The following is a 20,440-nucleotide window of genomic DNA, read 5'->3' on the forward strand; positions in this document are numbered from 1 at the left end:
TGAGCAATCCAACTCTTAAATAATTTACAAAAGATTTTTCTATCTCGTGCTATCATTCTTATCTTGACAGTTTTAAGACAAACGTTTTAAGTATTCCAGCAATGCCTCCTAAACACACCATTTTAAATAAAATATTTAAGTTTTGCACCAAACCCATTGATTAACAATTTTGAGGACTTCATTAACAGCAGAGAAATCCATAAGATTCTAGTGCGGTTTGAGGTCAACAAGAACAGCGTAGGAAACTGATCGTGGACTAAATAATTTAAATTACACCCACCATACGAGAACAGAATCCTCCAATATTTTAAAAGACAAAAAGTATATCTCATATTTCTCGTTGCTACATAAATTTTGACAGCATAGATGTGTTGCCAACAGGTGAAAATAGGGCTACTAACAAACCTAACGTTTCTATTTTATAAGCTCTTTGAACCCGTTGAGATAGCCTCACAAGAGCAATCATCAAACTATCCCTAGAACTAAAACGCCGGTTAGAAGAAGAACAGAGCTCCCTCTCAACAAAAACTAAATGAGCAAGAAGAATGTAGCCATTGACATGCAAGAACTGGAACTTCGAGTATGATAAAGCACCCAACCACTGCCTTTTAACCACCTTTACACCCATGGCATCACATCATGCTGCTGTTGAAGGCGTTCAATCTGCATCAATTCAGTCTCACCAAAGAATGACTGATAATGCCCAAAGAATACTTTCTCCCCCACAAATAAAATAGACCAGTTTGTTTAACCTGACAATTCATAAAGCCCAGAAGGGTTTTCGAGCTGAGACTGCACCTAAGTTGCCACCAAGTGATTCCTCACTGGTTTCCTCAGAATCATCATCATCCTCACCATATTCCATTAGCTTGACCAAAGTATCTGAAATAACGATAGAAAGTTATAGAGACAAATTTGAATTAAACAGGCACATTAAAGATGGCTAAACAAGGCTGCTTCCACCTCAATATAAGAAACGATGATGACCTTCTAGTTTTCTATTGAATGTTAAAACCTCATTCTAAGTAACCAAAACAAGCACCAGAGATGAAAAAAGTAAAATAGCACATCAAGTATCCATCCATACCGGGGACAGTATCAGATTTTGTTTTGTCCATAATATTGTTCTTGCCTTGCACTTTCACACTAGATGTTGATGACGTAAATTTTGGAGGTGGAGGTGGAGGGGGCATCATTCTTGATGGGATTGTTGGCCTTCCATTAGAAGTTGGTGAGATCAACTTCTTTGGAGCAGGCATATTTGATACATTTCTAACACCCAAACCTGCTGATGATTCAACTGGCTTTAAAAATTCTGAAACCTGCAGTTAGTCCAGAGGAAAAGAAACTCTACTAGCTCAATATTAGTAAAACGAATGTTAACATGTTCTAATGGTGCATATATATCACATAAGTAGAGGAAATATTTGAAATCGTATAGTTCAAAAGATATATACACAGGTTAAGCCCATAGGAGATAAGAAAAACTAGTAGGGCACAAACACTATCAAAATCAGGTCATGTGCTAATGCAATCCCAGTAATTCACACTGGGTTTTGAAATGTATAAAAGAGACTTGAGAGTTGTAAGTAGGTACTAAAATTAACAAAACTTGGAAGATATGGATTTTGAAATTGCAGTAACTATATAAGTAAACAAAACCTAATAGTTAAAACTAAAGTGCATTTGTAGTCTAGCCTCACCAAATATATTAATGTGATTTACCATGCACTGAATACAAATTTACGTCTGGGGTTGAGAAAATAAGTTCACTAATGAGGTGGCACAAACCAACATGCAAGGCTATTTCCAACCAAAGATGTTCAACTAGCAATATCAATTCTAGTTTCAATGTCACTGCCACTGGAGCAAACACTGCCAGTGAATGTCAATACTGGACTTGTGGCACACCAAAAAACTCAATAGTAGTGTTCATGGTGAAAAATGACCAAGTAAAAGTTAAGCAAATCAGCATGAAAACAAGAATTGGCCACTGATCATGGCTTTGAGCATCAACGCATCTCCTCTGGCACCTCCAAAACTGAATACCCTGAAACAAACCAATGGTCCAATAGAGAAGTCCACTATCAGCATGTTAGCTTCATAGAAGGTCAGAGAAAATACCTGGAATATTGAGCATTGCAAGTCAGCTATATCGATCACTAAAAAATAACTAAATAAACAGGAAACAAACATTTGGCAACATATTTTATCACATAAAGGTTCACGGGTTGCTGAGGAAAACACATAATAAATACACTTGATAGATGCCTGCATGAAAGGAATTATTAGTCTGATCATTTTCAGTATCGTGGTTCTAGTAACCATAATGACAGGAAGACTGGGATGAATATTACCCATAGACAAGAAAAGTTTTTACAAACTTCCAATCCCATATTACAGAAATTCCAACAAGCAAAAAATACTGTAACACATGGGTGCCAATTGAACCATAAAAAGAACCATGCAAATGTTAAAGTTCCCCATTCCAGTGCCTTCAAATATTCAAATAAGCCTGTTAGGGAATGATTCTATTGGAATCGATTCTCTTCTTAAAAGTGGTTGCTAGAGAAACTCAATTGGTGCTTCTTCCATAATCACCAAATAGGTGATTTTCTAGAACCAAAATCACCAAAAAGCGCTTTTATATTCTTTTTTCCCAAATACTCTAGGAAGTCCTTTTAGGCTTTCTAAAATCACTCCCAAACAGGCATTATAGTTTGCAAACAAACTCCAAGAAAAGACTGCATAAGGAAAAACTACACTATCGTTGGCTTAATTCTTTGATGACCATAATGACAACCAAGATTAAACCATACTTTTCACCAGAGTCATGTTAAGATTTATATGTAATGAAATTCATTATAGAAATGAGAAAATGAAAATGATCCAATGAAATGATACAAATGCTTATTTGCCAAAGCAAAAATAAAATAAATAAATTTGAGGACAATGCATTAATACCTGATTTTGTTTTATAGAACCCTTTGAAGCAATTGGTAATTCCTGAAACTTCCTTCTTTGTGTAGGCCGTTTCTCCTTCTCAGAGTTAAAGCCAAGGTTCATATCTGGTTCTGTGTTATCTACCGATGTTCTAGGAGCAATAGAAGAAGTGACAGGAGAAGATGATTGTCTAAGGGCCAGTGCAACTTGCTGCAACGGTGTGGCTTGAGGATATATGCCACCATATCCACTATAGCTTGTTCCACTAGGTAATATAGGCTGGGGAGGAATACTGTCTGCCTGAGATAGCCCACCAACTAACAGTCCCCCAGGTTGAGATACCTTCCCTTGAGAAAAGACAGTCGAGATCCCAGAAACTCCAACTGAAGAAACTGCTGGAGTTGGCAAAACACCCGTACTTGAAGAGGTCAAACCAGTATTTGAATTCGAACTCAATTTCACATCATTCCCAGAATTCTGAACACCCGTCAACAACTTCTGTGGTGGAGGAACAGCACTATATACCTGCTGTGGGGGTGGAACAGCACTATAAACCTTAGATGATGAAAACCTATGACAGTAAGCAAATAGCCAAAAGTTATCTCAAAAACAGAAATAAAAGCTATGGCACAAAAAATAAAAAATAAAAAAAGGGCACTAATTGGCATAAATATTACTCATGTAACAAGTGGAAACCATTTGAATGCAGGACTTTAAAAATGACCTTGCGAATAGAGAAGCTAGAACTCTCTATACAGCAGGTGAAGCAATCTAAACATTTTACAGAACATATACAGGTTTCTGTACAATAAAACTATCAGTAAATCACATTTTGCATCCCCCAATATGCAATCTTACACTTTAGAAACAGGAATATGAACAAACACCACCCCAAACCCCCCACAAAAAGCCTTACCACTGTAGCGAAGGTATAGAAAACAACCGAACACAAGCAACAGCTGGAACATTTTACACTCTAGCAAAGTTGCGAAGAAAATTACCTGGGGATACCACACTCCACACTGATTGTATCCAAAAGATTTTCAGCCAAACGCTTAGCATCTTGAAGACTTTTTGGATTACTGCTTGACAAGAACAAATGCAGTGGTTGCTGACCTTCTACAAGAAACAACCATAGATAATAGGCCATACTAATTAATTTAGTATCTTTTCCATAGCAAACCGGCTTTTAATTAAGTCGTTCTTATAAAGCAAAGCAGTACCTTCTCCATGTGAACTTTCAGTATTTCCTGAACCACGACCTTTGAGGAGGACAGTCACTCCTGTTTCATTCATAATGTGATTTACATACTGGTCCTGCATACAAAACCGAACCACCACCAACACAAAAAAAATCTCTCCCGATTGTATGGAGATGTCACAGAAAAAAGCTTCAAACATTAGAATCTCTTATCTTCACCATTTGCATACTATAAAATAAACTATTAAAGACAATAATATTAGAAAAATTAACTTCAGATAGTACAGGTAACCTTGAATCATAAATTTCAAAAAGTACACCTAAGTTTGATTCAATAAGCTGCACTGTGTTATCACACATAAATAGTAAAATTCTGGTCCAAAGAACAGCCCCACAGAGACAGACAAACAGAGGAGAGATTTTGATATATTAATCATGTGAAAGACACAGCCAAAACTACCAAATTTGAATTTACAATTCAAACATAACGCAAGGGGGAAGGAAAGATAAGAACTCACATTTGGACCACGTATTCTAGCAGCAATGTTCAATGAAGCATCCGCATCAAACCCCAAGAACACACATGCGCTCAGTGCCTGACTAACCTGATTTAAGAGGTTGTGTCAATCACCATTCATCAATAAGACACAGCACACAGACGCCAACCATGTTATGGAAGCATACCTTTGTGTCATTGCCCATAGCAGCTTGAGAAGTGGAAGAAACTGGCTGTAAGTTCGGACCCAAGTTCAGCATTTCTTCAACCATGGCAGCCGCACGATCAACTGCTAAAATCCGTTCAGCCATATCTTTTAACTGCAACAGAAAGCTATGACTATAATTAAACCAATAACAACTATATTTTTTTATACAACAAAAGAAGAGGGGAATTTCCAATCATTTTACTTTATGACATGTCTAGAATACTAGAACATGAGTAGTGAAGACTAGATACTAAAGTTCTCTCCTTTTCCCTATCATTGAACAGAAAAACATATAAGTAGTGAACAATCTTACAAAAATCATTCCAAGCAATAGCACCATCTCCGAAAGGACTATTAAATTATTTTCCATGTTCAAACAGGAAAGGGAAAAATACACAAAATACATTCTAAAAAGCCTCAAATTCCTTTATTAACCAAATGTTCAACAGCAAAGAAGGCAGACTTGGGAAGGGCAGTAGAAAGTAAATTCTCCAAACTATCATATCAACAATCTGATCAATGAAATAACTTTCATCAAAATATTGAACATATCTTATATTGATATCGCTCTAATACCTTTAATATGTTCTTACTTTGTTAACAATACTTGAATATGCCCACATTTATACAACATATCATAGTGTTTCCCACAGATAACCAATTAATCAAATATATATGAATCGTACATACCAAACCATATCAGAATTTAAATATCTTATACAATTCTAAAGCATTATGCTCAAATATAATACATCCACCCTTTGAAAATATTCCACATATTCATACCACATAAAGAAAAATTAATAGTGCTTACATGAGCCCCTGCAGAGATGTGAAGATATAATGGCTTTTCACCATCAGGAGGTGCATTTGGAGGACGATATTTGCCCCTGCAGTGGAAAATTAACAGATGCATATACCTACTCTGTTACTAAAAGATCATTTAAAAATTCCTCTAGTACAACCTTTTAAAATGGCAAACCTTGTTATCACCACAGCACCAGTGCATTTTTGAATCTGCATGATTAGTGCCACAATCCCCATTAATCTCTATCTAACCATATGCAACTAAAAACGAAACACCATTTAGTAACAATTAATCAATTTCAAAATAAACATCACCTCCTCTTGCGTCTGGCGTTTCGTCAACTTACAACGAACAGAAGACTCTGCATCATTTATTACAATTTCTCGTGCTATCAATTCATCTTGGATCTTCACCTAAGGAAATAACAAATCATTTAACAAACCAAAGAATAAATGCCAAATAGAACAGTAGAACAAACATAACAGAAATATGAAGACAAAATTTAAGCTTCAGATATATGGGGTATCTGTATCTCACTTGATTTAACTTTGGAAAAGCTGCAGCAGTATGTTGCTGTGTCAAAGGCGCCTGAATCAACTGGGGTACGTTAACGGAGCCAGCAGCAAGTGGATTCATCAAAATAGCAGAGGGCATAGGAGTTACACCAGGAAGTGCAATCCCAGCTGGAGTTCCTATATTGCCTAATGGGAGAACCCCAGGAACTGCACGACCAGCTGAAACCAAGGACTCTGCTGGTTGATCCCACTTTCGTTTTTTCCTGCAAAAAGCGCTAAAGGTTATGTTACTGCAGCAGACCGTATATCTTTTTTCACTACAACCAACCACAAGCACCACCAGCACCACAACAGTGCATGTGTATACTAATCAAAATATCCCACAAGATAGCCAATTAACATTTTCTTCGAGGAAAATAACCAATCCCAAGGTTTAATGAAACGCAAAAATCCTCAAAGCAGAAATAACAAATATGATATTTTCCATACGTGAGAGGGAGACTGATTAAAAATCCTTAAACTTTGAAATATGAATCCAAAACCACTATTAAAGCTAAGAAAATTTTGGCCATAAACTACCCTTTATGCGTATCAAAAAAACCGGTATTCAGATACTACTTACTGATAAAAACATAAAAAAAAAAAATTTAAAAAAAAAAAAGCTGATAATCACAAATGGCAGTTATAGCCACAGGTATCCAAGAATTCAATTGAACATGCAACAAAACATAAAAACCTGATTAAAAAAACCCAAAATTTTTAACATGGTAAGAAGAAGCGAGCTCTGACTTATATGAAAATTGGGGGTATTGTGAAAATTTTGGGAGACGAATTTGGTAGATTAGGTTTTCCAAATTGAAGGGGATATCGGGTACGGTACCTTTGCCTTGCTTGCGAGGCTTCGTTGGGAAGGTTGGATTCGTCGGAAGAAACCTTAACACCAGTCTCCTCTGTCATTTTTGGAATTCCGGTAAGCTTGTTGATTCCTCGTTTGGGTGTATCAGAGAACCAAGAATTGCTTTCTCTCACTGTGTACGGTGATTCGGTCGTGAGTCGTGACGTCGAATTTTGGGGGTGTGTCCTTCGGATGCTTGTTGTTGGAGACCTCTGGATAGATATTTAATTTTTTTGATTTATAACCAAGCTGGAATAGCTCAGTTGGTTAGAGCGTGTGGCTGTTAACCACAAGGTCGGAGGTTCAAGCCCTCCTTCTAGCGATATTAAAATATATATGTATCTTTTTTATTTAGTCTTTTTTCGTTTCCTTTTTTTATTTTTTTTTTATTATTATTATTTTTAAATATATCTAATAAAAACAACCTAGTACATCAACGCTTAGTTATTACACTTGGAAAAAAGTCTTTAGCATCACAAGTGAAATTGGCTTTGATATCTTCGAATAGATTGGTTCAGGTCACATCTCTCCTAATCGTATCGTATGCTCATGGGAACAAGTCTTTAATTATGGGTTGCTATCATGGAGTTGGCCTGCGATTAAGGTTGTTATAAATTGATGGAAACTGATCATAAAAAGTCCATAAGTAGTTAAAAGTTGAAATTAGGAGTATTAGCTCTGAACATATTTTTTTTTTCATATTTGTAATTTTATTTTTAAATACATATATATATATATATATATATATATAATTTTCTCAAGATTAGGTTATTGATCACGCTAATTATTTCTGCAACTCAACATATAGGACATGTCCATAAACATGTCACTGGAACTATATTTGGTATGTAAAATAAGTGGAATTTTATTTCTGATAACTCCTTTTTGTTCAAGACATCCTGTTTTCTTCCTTAGTCTTATTTAGATAGATATTTACTGAGATTTGTACTTTAATCTCTAATTTTTGTTACATTCTCATCCTTAAAACTTTGGTATATTTTTTTGATGGAATTATAAAATTAAACAAATTTTTAAAATTCTACATGCATGTTGCATGAAGTACATTATGTATTAAACAAATTTTTTTTTTTTTTTAATTTTCTAAGGCAATGCTCATTGATTTAAATGGGATAATTTCCCCCTTTTTTTTTGGTTTCTGGACAGAAGGTTATCTTTATTGAATTTGATAACAATAATAGAAGCTCTTTTTTTATTTTTTGCTTGAAATTGAAACTCATTAATGTTTAAGAAATTAATAGTGTTTTCCATATCAGATATTACCGTTTGCATATTGGTTTCCAAACTCTACTACTCCTCAACGCAACCAACGCATAATAAAACTCACCAAACTATTTTTAAAGTCAGAAAAGACGAAAAGTCACATCATTTGTACAAATCCATTCTATTTTATGGATAAAACGAAAGTGCGACTGTAACTCGAATCTGCACAATTGATTATTTTTATTTTTTAGTAAATAATATATTTTTGCTTTAATACTAAACATGGACAATTAAATATCAATAGCGTCGTACCAGACATTTTACCAAAGGGTTAAAAAGAAACAAATGACCCAAAAAAAAAAAAAAAGTAAAAAAAAATAAACGGTAAAAAAAAAGACAAGAAGCTGAAGGCTGTTAAAAACGTACGGACAACTCACAAGCTCACAGGAGGTGAGAGAAGACGAAAGTTGAAAATAGTGAAAAGGCGAAAAGCAAACCGAAGATAAAATAGAAGAACATTTATTTATTAGTAAAATAATTTGGCCGACAATAAGCGCAACTTCTGCTTTCGGCTTGAAACCCAAACGCTACATGTGCGTTTTTGTCTTGTATATCGTTTTCAGCCCTTTAAAAATCTTTCGCCGTACTGAATCTAAATAGTCACTACTTCAGCAGAGCCTTTTTCAAAAGGTTGAACAGCCAGTTCTAATATGTTTTTGGACAATGCTTTTCTTTTCTTTTATGTTTTTTGGATTTTGCATGGGGAAGATATCGTGAGCTATCAAAAATGGGTAAAGAAATTGTGGGTCGTAATAATATTTAATACAAAAGTAATCCGCAGTTGCCAAAAAAAGAAAAAAACACGCTGGTTCTTTCCTTTTTTTTTTTTTTTTTTTTCTAACAGGAGGTTTGCTTTTTCCGAGTTTTGTTTTCATTGAGTTGTTACATCAAACAATATTATTGTATCTTAAATTTGTGTCCAGTCCCTCCTAATGGTGGGATCACTAGATCACATACAGTTAATTTGGAAAATTTGAAAAATGAATGCATCAAAACTTTATGAAATTAAATGTAACCATGAGTATCATACACACAATGGTAGAGCAAGTGATAGGAAGCTAGATTTTGGCTTTGATGTTTGATGGTGACTTGATGCTCTCTTTCTATAACCTAGTTCTTCCTGGATAGGAGAAATTCTCATATCTAAACTTATTTATTAGATTGAAAATCATTGATTAAGATTTAAAATTAAACTTAAACTTAGGCACAACTTGGTTCACATCATATATATTCACATCATATATATACACCTGAATTTATTTATTAGATTGAAAATCATCCATTAAGATTTAAAACTAAACATAGATAAGACCTGGTTCACATCACTATTTTTTTTTTTTATTATTTTTTTTAATCCAAACACAATGGAAAGCAAAAAAAAAAAAAAATTTACGAAAGAAGCAGTGGGGGGTTTTCTAACACGTTGCCACTTTTTATGATTGAAACGTGAAAACGTTTCTCAACACGTCAGAACAGTATTTACTCTCCTCTTCTCTCCTTTTCTCTCTAGTAGTTGTGTCCTTTTTGATATTCGATCTTTCTCATTTGCTACATTCCATTTTCTTTTCCTGGTTCATCCAGAAGAAAAAAAAAAAAAATGATGGCTTTTATGTGTTCGGCACGGCCACCACCACAACTTATAGTGCAACCAAAAGTAGGCGAAAGCTTAAGGGGTCTGAGAGGTTTGGCAAGTAGAAATGGTGGTGGTGAATTTCCACCATTTCTTCCTCAGGAGGTTGAGAATATTAGAGACACATATGCCCGAAACCTAGCTCAGAGGATTGTGAGGCTACCTGTTCAGGTTTATTTTCTACATTTTTGTATGATGGAATTCTTATGCTCCTATTTCATAGCAATGTGTCTGCTTTCTTTGCACTGGGCCCTTTTTTGGGTTGAATAGTAGAAAAGTAACGTTGTTTTAGTACTTAAGAATTGAGAGCTAATCCCACTTAAAAGTCCCAAGGTCCTGATCTTTTTACCTTGTCATTAATGTCATCACTTTTTCTTTTTCTCTCATTCTTCCAAATTGAAAAGGGTATTTTATTTATTTATTATTATTTTTTATTTGATGCATTGGTGGGTCACTGGGTCATCATCCTTGTTATTATTTTTTTTTTTTCTTTGGAAATTACTCAATAATTTTGTTAAATGAATTAGAAAAGTGAAACCAAGTGAATAATTCTGTCACAATTGCAGATTGGATCCTCCGAGAGTTGTATTATGAGCAGTTGTGTGAAACCCCTCATACAGAGTGAGATCAATCCTGTTGTCCTCCTCCATTGCTTTGACAGGTCTGTAATGCATACAAATAAATGACATCAGTACCTGTTGCATTGACAATTAGTACTATTTGATAAACATGGTCCCATTTCTATGGTATTTGCTTAGTTCTTGTTTAGAATGGAGGTGCGCTTACCCTTTGCTTGAAGAGGCTGGGTTGGAAGCTTGGGCTGTTGATATTCTTGGCTGGGGCTTCTCTGATTTAGGTTCATTTACCTATTTTATTCACTCATCCTTATAGAATTGAGTTCAGATATATTTCATATATCTTGCAAAACTCTTATATTTGTACATCCATCTTTCTTATCTGCACTAGAAATGCTTCCATCGTGCAATGTGGCATCTAAGCGTGATCACCTCTATCAGGTATATCTTCATCATATCAATTTCATTTTATTCATTGACTCTGAAGTGCCATTTTGATCTCTCAGCTCTGTGATGCTTTGCAGTGGCACTGCTTCTTAATATTTCTTCCACCTGTATTTGTATGATTATTCTGCATCATTCTTCCTTTTTTTTATTATTATTATTTTTTTTTTCCTCTTCTTGATATTTTGTCCAATGTCTCGAATTAAAATGTTTGGAATGGTTTTGGATATTCTGGTTTGCTACATTATCAAGTATCAAGCTATCATTTCTTTAAAATCAATTTATCCATCTGTGTTGATAATCGAAAATGAGTATTCGTTGCTTTCTGCTAAAAAGTTAAGTGATTATGTAATTCTAGTTCTGGAAGTCCTACATCAAAAGGCCTATGGTGTTAGTCGGGCCAAGCCTTGGTGCTGCTGTTGCAATTGACTTTGCTATGAGTTATCCACAAGCTGTAAGTATATCCCTTTTATCCAATTCATAAGCATGATTGATCACAGTTCGAGGAGTTAATTACTAGCCATGTTAATGAATTTTCAACCCTTTCATTGGTTTGATCAAAAATTTGAATAAACTTTTGTTGCCAGAGTTCTCAGTTTGGAATTGCATGCCGGATAGAATATATAATTGAAGTAAAATTGATTTGACAACCTCAATTTTGGTTGTGCTTTGAAATATGTGAAGTCATTTCTTCTCTATGGTTCAAGCTGCAACTTTTTTAAAATGAGTATTGACCAAAGGCTTTAGGTGGCGCATTCTCCACCTAGTTTACTGATGGCTAGCACTCTGTGATAGCATTTTGCAATTTGAAATGTTATGTTAAGGTCCTGAGAAGGTGGTAAGCCCATTAATAGGTTGCCAATACTATTCTGACTGAGTGAATACTACTACATATTTGCATATCTTTATGTAGAAATAAAGAAAACAATATTGCAGCTGCTGAGCCCGAGGCAATCAAGATTTTATACATCTAAAAATTGATTGTGGGCTCCTCCTCCTTCTTCTGTTCTTATTCAACTTTTAATTACTCGATGGCTTAATTATGTATACCATAATGTTAATTAGATGTCTTTTTTCATTCTCAACTGCAGGTCAAAAAGATGGTATTGATTAATGCAAGTGTCTATGCAGAAGGTACTGGAAACATGGCAAAACTACCTAAAATTATAGCCTATGCTGGGGTAGGTTTCCACGTTCCATAACTTTCAGCAACTAGATTCCACAGATCCTTTGGGACTAAAAATAGCAGTATCTCACTCCCTCCCCTTTTCTTTTTATTCCCAGTGAAGGGACTCGCATTTGGTAGTTTTTCTGTCATACTCATATGACATATCCAATGATCATGATGGCAATGATTATGTAGTTAAATAGAATGCTTGGATATCAAATAAATGAAATTGCCTTTTGTCTTTCCTATAGATTATGTAATGTCTCCCTTACCAATTATGCATGAAATCAAGAAGTAATGAGCTTGCGTAATCTGTTGATTTATTTGCATTCAGGTTTCTTTACTAAAAAGCATGCCGTTACGCTTTTATGCAAATATATTGGCCTTCAATGGGATATCCTTGGCTACAACATTAGATTGGACAAACGTAAGATTATTTATTTGTTCCTTTAAGTCAAACTAAATTTGATATTTTTCCATCTCATGCTCCTAGGGAAACTGGAAAATTTATGTGGTTTTGAAATTTGTCTTGGAATAATTGTGTATATTGCATGAAGCCGGTATAATGTAAAATCTGACAGAGACGATCTCATTTACAATTTTGCAAACTTAGGTGGGCCGCTTACACTCTCTGATGCCTTGGTGGGAAGATGCAACAGTTAGTTTTATGAAAAGTGGGGGCTATAATGTCAAAGCGCAAATAAAACAGGTACAGTTACGCCATCTAAATGAATATTATGCAAGCATGATTCCTCAAGTCCTAACATGTCATAACACTTTTTTTTTTTTTTTTTTTTAAATCTCATGTGAAACTGACGATGTAGGCAGTTATTTGATTAGGTAAATTTATAGAACTTATGGTAAACATTGGACTTGAGGTTCCTTATGTAAAGCAATAAATGGTGACCCCTTTTCTATTTTACAGGTGAAGCAGAAAGCACTTGTCATCTGCGGTGAGCATGATCAGATTGTCAGCTACAAACAAACAATGGTTAGTTTTTTTTAATCTTTAGCTTATATTTGAGCTATAAATGTATATGTACCATATCTTGTACGAAGAAAGAAAGATTTCGCATTCAAAGAATGAAAGTGGTAAGCAGAACATTCACAGAATTAATGAGGATAGAAACTGTTAAAATAGTTATCCATCAAAGCGAATAAAAATGAAGGTTTATATTCAAAGAATAAAAGTTCAGCCTCCACATGACAAACTTATATTTTTTCATCTCTCCTAGTGTTTGGCCTGAACTTTTATCTAGGAAGAGAATGCGCTATTGACATCCATAATTTCTGGTGTCAGCCAGATTGAAATTAAGTCTAATTGTATAATGAGCCTACCAGGACCTACAAATTGGAATATTATCTTCAAGTCAATATTAATGCATTGTTTGTTTTTAAATTTGTAAGTGTTATCCTAGCTGTCGTGAACTTGGTTTCACCTGCACTCGACTATTGAAACTGAAAATTCTGTTGTTGTGTGGATGTTTTATATCCAGAGACTATATTGTGAACTTCCAAATTCGATGATGCGGCTAATATCGGACTGTGGCCATCTTCCTCATGTTGAGAAACCTAATTCTGTTGCCAAGCTGATTGCAGACTTTGCTTACTTTGACTGCTGCTAACCAGTGTTCTAAAAGGCGTAAGGCGTCGTAAGGTGGTAAGGTTAAGGCTTAAGCTTTACGAGCCTAGACGTTAAAAGGCGTTTCACAATTATATTATTATTTTAATTATTATAAGGCTACTAAATAAATAAACTAATTTATATTTTAAATGTCAAAATATATGTAATTCTATATTATCTTTGTATTTACAATAAATATAAATTAACATGTAATTGATCATAATAGATTTATATAAATTTCTGTTTTCCAAGTTTACAACAATAGATTAGTTTCAAAACATATATATTACAAACCTACAAGCATCTAAAAATTCTTAAATTAATACATATTTTAACTATTATCATAATTTAACTTTTGTCTAATTTTTTATCAGATTTCAATTTAATATTTATATTTTCATCCAACTCATCTTTCATGCCATCCGATACAAAATTATTTTTCTCACCTTCGACAATCCATGATTGTGCATTACCAGCATCACTTGCTAGTAGTCTCTAGTTCTTTTTCTTTTATTTCATTTTTTCCTTTTTTGGTTAAATTTTATTTCATTCATTATGTTTTTATTTTTTTTTATTTAAAAAAAAAAAATTAATCTTAAAAAAGTTTTATTTTTTAACAATATTTTTATTTTGTAATTTTTTATAATTTTTTTTTAACATTTTTAAAACATAATCCTAAAAAAAAAAAAACTTTAAATAAAAAAATCGCGCTTAGGTATCCATTAAGTAGTCAATACAGTACTGATTTATTTTTTTAAAATTTTATTACTATGCGAAACGTTATCTGAAACGTTATCTGAAAGCTTCACGCTTAACTGCTAACAAATCCATTGCATAGTTTGTTGACAATTCCTAGGAGTCTCAGGCTTATCCTTCTCCCGCTTCAAAATGCCTCTTACACCTCTCATCCTCCCTATTTCGAAACTAGAATAGTATAAACTCTTTTTACACAGAAAAATGTCAGTGTACAGTATACTGTGTTTCTATCACTTTTTTCTTGTTCGCTAAACTTGGGCTAAGAGAGTTTAATAGGAAATATAAAGATTTTCAATCTTATACTTGAAATCTGTAATCATAATTATATTTCTTTTTCCCTAGCTAATAACGTCCTACTGACCAACAAAATAATAACTTCCTGTGCATCTATAATCGATGTGGATTTTTATATTGCATTCATGCACACTATATTGAGGAATTGGATGAGCCTGATCAATTAATCTTCCTTACTCTATGCCTTTGAAACTTAAATTATAGTTCTTATTTTGTTTTATTTTCTTCGTGACATGTGTCATGCCGGGGGAATGCAAAGGTCTTTTCGACTAAGTGAAAAAGCAATAAGTAATATTAAAGTTAAAAACTTTTAGTGAAACTGTTTTTCATTGTTATTATTATTATTATTTTATTAATTTTTGCTAAAAACTGTTTTTCATTATTTAAATGTATTATAAAATAATGGTTTAGTTAAACAATATATAATTATAAAAAATATCTACACTTTAATATTTTTATAGATTAATGAAAAAAGAAATGGACTATCATTCAATAAAAGCTTTCCGTATGATCGAAAAATAGAAAAAACTTTTTGTAAAATTTTCAACCCAGAAAATTTAGAAGTTCGAGCCAGAGTTGGCTTCTTCGAATTATGGGCCATGCAAAACCAAAAGCCCGAATGAATTTTACAAGAGTGGGCCTAACGGAGAGTTAGGCTCTTTCGGACAAGCCCCGATTTCCCTTAAACCCTAATTTCGTCGTCTCTCTCACGCTCGCTAAACCCTCCTTGAGTGGTTTTTCTTCTTCTTCTCTTCATTTCTCTCTCAGTGGTCGTGTTCTTCGGATCAAACAGGAAGAGATAGAGACAATGGACATAGATGGAGATGCAGAAGAGACCTCGAGGCGGGTCCAAGTCCGGTTCGTCACGAAGCTCCGGCCTCCTTTCAAAGTTCCCGCTAATTCCATCGCCATACCCTCTACTCTAACCCGCGGTGACCTTTCCGCCATAGTCAACAATCTTCTCCTAGCTGGTACTTTCTCAGAAGCCACGCTTTTCATATTCTTGATTTTAATTTCGGTTTTGCCATTGCCTCTGTCTGTGGTTGTCCTCGAATTTGGCAGAAAAAAGGAATGCTCGTAGTTTCACGGTGCTTTTAGTGCAATAATGTATTTCTTATTATAATTTAATTTTGTTTGTTTGCTATGTTTCTCATACGGTTTTCCGAATTTGGTTGCTGATTGTGACCAGGAAATCCTGAATGGGTATCTGAACCGTTTGATTTTCTGATCGATGGGGAACTGGTCCGGCTGTCTCTTGAACGGTTTCTTCTTGCCAAGGGTATTTCGGCCGTACGTTATCTTCCATTTGCAATGTTTTTCTAATGATATTACCAACTGTTTATATTCTCTGCTATACTTTGTGTCCATTTCTAAATTATCCAGCCCATGTTCTGGTGCTGCATAAGTTCATAATTCATGCAAAGTTTCTTTTTTATCATCCTTTATGCGTCTGGGTGCGCCTGTTATCTATAGTGAGGGAGGAGACATGGAGAGGAAGGGGATATTCGAAGCTGAAATAGAAGAAATTTGTTTTGGTAGTTTCTGACTGTCTTTAGTAAACTGTTACAGGAGAAGATATTGGAGATTGAATACATAAAGGCTGTGGTACCACGGAAGGAAGAAGAACCTTCTTTACATGATGATTGGGTCAGTGCAGTTGATGGTTCTAGCCCCGGGTAAGCTTGTACCTGGATGGCAGCATTATCGGTGCTTTTTAGCTCTTTTCAATGGCCTTAAAATGTTAAAACTTTTGTATCTTTGTTCTTTTCATAATCAACACTTCTCTTCAATGGCCTGGTATTTCTACTTTCTAACTCTAGATCATGAAATGCTTCGACATATGTCATTGGCTCAGGGTGCACTCGAATTATTCTGTATTAATGTTCTCTTACTGCTGTTTTAACTGAAAGAAAAATACACAAGAAGATTTAAAAGTGCCATAATTTTGATTTTGGCAGGTTCATTTTGACAGGGTGCTATGATGGTTTTGGAAGGTAATTGAAATGAGATGTTTATATAGTTCTCTTGTACTTCAGATTCTCTGTATTTCTTTATTTTTATGTTTCAACTATTAATTACGTGTAATAGATACTTGATATGTATAAACTTGTGCATTTAATATTTTCTAGGGTATGGAAATCTGCTGGAGTGTGTACACATATATTGGAAGGACACAGAGATGCAGTTACTTCTGTTAGTGTCATCAATGCAGAAGGTAGCATTGGGCAATAATTGTCTTTAATGGGTTGTAGCTTTGTAGAAATGGCCACATCACTTTTTCCAATCATCAGACCCCATATTTCTTAGGTATTTTGGACTGTTAGTACATCATAGTTAAGAAACCTTGTTGGAGAAGGGAAGATTACCAATAACGCTTGGCTTGCATTGCACTGTATACATTTTTTATGCTTTATTAGACCTATTTGTGATTTCTGATGGTTTTCATATTCAACTTTTTATTACTTGGGTATGCTAATTGCAATGTCAATGTCTGCATGTCTCATTAAAAATACCTGACTTAAATATATAGTTCAGTCAGTGGTCAATAGTGAACTTGTCTAAGCAGTTAGGAACTATGAAAATTGACATGCTTCCCAGTCAATAAGCTACAATGTTTGTGCAGGTGGAGAAAGTGTTACTGTTGCTAGTGCTTCAAAAGATCAGACACTTAGGCTGTGGAAGGTAATTGGAATCATGTAATGTCTTTAATGATGGTGGAGTGATGCCTGGACTAATCTTCTATATTCCATTTTTTTATAAAAGTTCAATACAGGAGAGCACCTAAAAAGTCCTTTAAAGGTAAAGGCGTTCAAAATTTTACGTGGACATAGATCTTCTGTTGAAAGTGTTGCTTCTCAGACTTCCGGGGACATGGTATATTCTATTATCTTTTGCAGTATTTTATCATTTTAACACTAGATTAAGATCTAAAGTCAAGCTTCTTACTCCCACCTTTTTCATTTTAACTTAAAAATGTATGTAGGTTTGTTCTGGTGGTTGGGATTGCACAATTAATTTATGGCAGACAAATGAGATTAATACAGAAGGTGATCTACTTTCAGTTAAGAAGAGAAAAGTAAATGAGCAGGCTGTAGATTCACAATTGGAGGTATTGTATGTTTCTTCTGTTTCTTGGAGATGAATTTTAATGTCTGGAAAATTGCCAATGTTTCTCTTTTCAAAGATTTTAAGATCAAAATCCATCTGCGAGAAATGATTGCAGTTTTGCCAAGGTATTACAAAAAAAATTCTGATTTAATCTTTCTAGTTAAACACTAGTTATTTAGAGTAATAAGAAAAATTCTGATTACTAAAACTGAATTGGAAAAATGCTCTAAATCAGAAAAGCTATTTTAATTATTTCATTTTTAGAGGATGAAAACCAGATTGCTTTCTAATGGTTCAAGAGGCAGTCTGCCAGTGAAAACAGTTAGGATCTGTTGACCTAGAGGGCTATTAGTGATCCATGCATTTTTACAATAAACTACTGCAAAATGATATTAATTTTCGTGAACAGCTTGTTCTGAGTTTAGGTAACCTATTTTCTTCCTTTGATTGTTATGATGTCTCATATCCACTTTATGAAACTTTGATTTCATTTCTGTAGTCTCAGATCTTTTTCTTTGCAATTTTTCTCTACACTCTTCCCTTGGGATATCAAAAACCAATTTGTTGTCCTAGCAGGTTTATTGTTATCATTAATAAGTCTCATTGCATTCAGGGGGAAGCTGTTTCCACACTAGTAGGTCATACACAATGTGTATCTTCTGTAAACTGGATATTTCGTGAAACAATATTTTCAGCATCTTGGGACCATTCAATTAGAAAGTGGGATGTTGAGACAGGCAAAGATACGTTGAATATAGTATGTCTGATAACCCTTTTTTAGCATTCTGTTTGTGCTTTAAATTCTGTCTCTCCATTAGAAATCTTTACATCATAAAGTTGTTTTTTTTTTATTTTTATTTTTATTTTCCTATAAATATGTTTGCTGTCATCCTTGACTTTGGATAAGTATCGCCTGCAACAACACTTTGCATAAATATTTTCCCAGTTTTATTTTGTATTTGAATTATGAAGTAAAAGTTACCTCTTTCAAAACCTAGATGATAATATTCTCCCTCCTGCACAGTTTTCTGGGAAAGTCCTCAACTGCCTTGATATCGGAGGAGAAAGTTCTTCATTAATTGCTGCTGGTGGTTCTGATCCCATTGTTAGGATATGGGATCCTCGTAAACCAGGTTTGTTGCTAAATGAACCAAGACTGCTATTTCTCTCTCCATATATAAATAGAGTTTGATTGACACATAAAAATAACTCATGTATGTGTGATTCATTATTTTGTAGGAACGTCTGCACCCGTCTTTCAATTTTCATCTCATGCCTCTTGGGTTTCGGCTTGTAAGTGGCACAAGAAATCCCAATATCATTTAGTCTCTGCATCCTATGATGGAAAAGTTATGATATGGGATCTTAGGACAGCGGTAATTCCTTATCCTTTAATCATCTAGTGTTATTTGTAAGTATGATTGTCGCTTCTTGAGGAGGAGCATTATCACCCTTTAAGACACTCTGTTTACTGAATAATTATCGTTTTCTATGACAGTGGTCCGTAGCTGTTATGGATTCACACAAGGACAAGGTATATATAGTTGGTTGGTTCTGGTTCCATTGATGTTCATTGTACGGACATATAAATTTTATTCATGTGTTGGCTGTTGGTTTCGCTAGGTATTATGTGCTGACTGGTGGAAAGGTGACAGCGTTATTAGTGGTGGAGCTGATTCAAAGCTTCGCATCTCGTCTGGGATCCCTGTTGGTGAAAGTTAGTGGCCCGGCCCAACTTCAACTTTATTTGTGGTGTAAAAGGGAAAAAAAAAAAAAAAGCTATAGAAAAGAAAAAAAAGCCCTTTTAATTAAGCTATGTTGACAATTTATAAATTTACTTTTTTTTTGTGGCTATGTTTTTTTGAAATTAATTTTAAATTTACATTTTTTTTTTGGCGCTGCTTTTTTTGAATATATAGTTCAGGATGTTTGGCTTGAAAAAAGATCATAAGCTTTTTTGAAAAGGATATCGACTATTTTCTTTTTTCTTTAGTAATAATAAAAGAATTATCCAATGATATATAATATAAAAAAAAAATTGTATCTTTCATTAAAAGAAACGTGGACAAATCGGAAAAAGAGTCACCTTTCCTTTTCCTCTGGTCACTCCTTTCTTTTTCGTTTCTCGAACGAAAAGACAGACTGGGAAAAAAGTGCTTTTCGCTTTTTTAACTGGTTATGAGCGGTGCCACATCCCGTGAGTTTAAAACCAATCAACCCAACAACCATTCCGGGCGGAATTACTGAACTACCCTTTTATTAAATTACTGAAATATATATTTTCATATTTTGTAAATATATAATTGTTTTTTTCTTTCTTAATGATAGAAATAATCGATGTTATTATCTAACTGATATATTAGAAGAAAAAAAAGGAAGAGCAGAAATTAGAACAAAAAAGAAAACAAAAATACCACTGTTAAAATTCTCTATAAGAAAAAAGACCGCAAGTAAATGGATTAATTTAAACCGAGTGTTTGGTTCTTTTTCCACA

At 34.2% G+C, this 20,440-nt stretch overlaps 3 protein-coding genes and 1 non-coding gene across 9 annotated transcripts; 3 read left to right on the plus strand and 1 right to left on the minus strand.

Moving 5' to 3' along the window:
• Window positions 1-238: 238 nt before the first annotated feature.
• On the minus strand, window positions 239-7,268 carry LOC107405199 (protein RIK). 5 transcript variants are annotated; one of them, XM_048471286.2, is made up of 13 exons: window positions 7,052-7,266; window positions 6,194-6,434; window positions 5,971-6,069; window positions 5,814-5,865; window positions 5,663-5,738; window positions 4,829-4,973; window positions 4,663-4,749; window positions 4,167-4,260; window positions 3,945-4,062; window positions 2,965-3,514; window positions 1,088-1,322; window positions 753-882; window positions 239-663 (listed from the first exon to the last, which is right to left on the minus strand). In XM_048471286.2, exons 1-12 carry the CDS (start codon window positions 7,126-7,128, stop codon window positions 761-763), a joined length of 1,896 nt encoding a protein of 631 aa, XP_048327243.2. In that variant the 5' UTR covers window positions 7,129-7,266; the 3' UTR covers window positions 239-663; window positions 753-760. The 5 variants fall into 5 exon arrangements, with proteins under 5 accessions (XP_048327243.2, XP_048327242.2, XP_015867703.3 ...); XM_048471285.2 differs by having other exon boundaries at window positions 239-882; XM_016012217.4 differs by having other exon boundaries at window positions 239-882; window positions 4,829-4,960; window positions 5,831-5,865; window positions 7,052-7,264.
• A 46-nt stretch (window positions 7,269-7,314) lies between these two features.
• TRNAN-GUU (transfer RNA asparagine (anticodon GUU)) lies at window positions 7,315-7,388 on the plus strand. Its single transcript has one exon. It is a non-coding gene; the product is annotated as a tRNA-Asn (tRNA).
• A 2,380-nt stretch (window positions 7,389-9,768) lies between these two features.
• On the plus strand, window positions 9,769-14,040 carry LOC107405192 (alpha/beta hydrolase domain-containing protein VTE7). Of its 2 annotated transcripts, XM_048471293.2 has the most exons (10): window positions 9,776-10,148; window positions 10,544-10,638; window positions 10,736-10,833; window positions 10,944-10,993; window positions 11,355-11,450; window positions 12,088-12,177; window positions 12,499-12,591; window positions 12,778-12,873; window positions 13,090-13,155; window positions 13,661-14,040. In XM_048471293.2, the coding sequence occupies exons 1-10, from the start codon at window positions 9,945-9,947 to the stop codon at window positions 13,787-13,789; spliced, it is 1,017 nt and encodes a 338-aa protein (XP_048327250.2). In that variant the 5' UTR covers window positions 9,776-9,944; the 3' UTR covers window positions 13,790-14,040. The 2 variants fall into 2 exon arrangements, with proteins under 2 accessions (XP_048327251.2, XP_048327250.2); XM_048471294.2 differs by lacking the exon at window positions 11,355-11,450 and having other exon boundaries at window positions 9,769-10,148.
• Window positions 14,041-15,520: 1,480 nt separating this feature from the next.
• On the plus strand, window positions 15,521-19,838 carry LOC112488795 (ribosome biogenesis protein WDR12 homolog). The gene is made up of 13 exons (XM_048472818.2): window positions 15,521-15,809; window positions 16,028-16,128; window positions 16,408-16,514; window positions 16,797-16,832; window positions 16,968-17,053; window positions 17,462-17,520; window positions 17,602-17,712; window positions 17,822-17,947; window positions 18,560-18,703; window positions 18,971-19,079; window positions 19,186-19,322; window positions 19,445-19,480; window positions 19,570-19,838. The coding sequence occupies exons 1-13, from the start codon at window positions 15,647-15,649 to the stop codon at window positions 19,666-19,668; spliced, it is 1,314 nt and encodes a 437-aa protein (XP_048328775.2). The 5' UTR covers window positions 15,521-15,646; the 3' UTR covers window positions 19,669-19,838.
• Window positions 19,839-20,440: the final 602 nt, after the last annotated feature.

Source organism: Ziziphus jujuba, chromosome 4 (assembly GCF_031755915.1).
Source record: "Ziziphus jujuba cultivar Dongzao chromosome 4, ASM3175591v1".
Lineage (NCBI taxonomy): Eukaryota > Viridiplantae > Streptophyta > Magnoliopsida > Rosales > Rhamnaceae > Ziziphus > Ziziphus jujuba.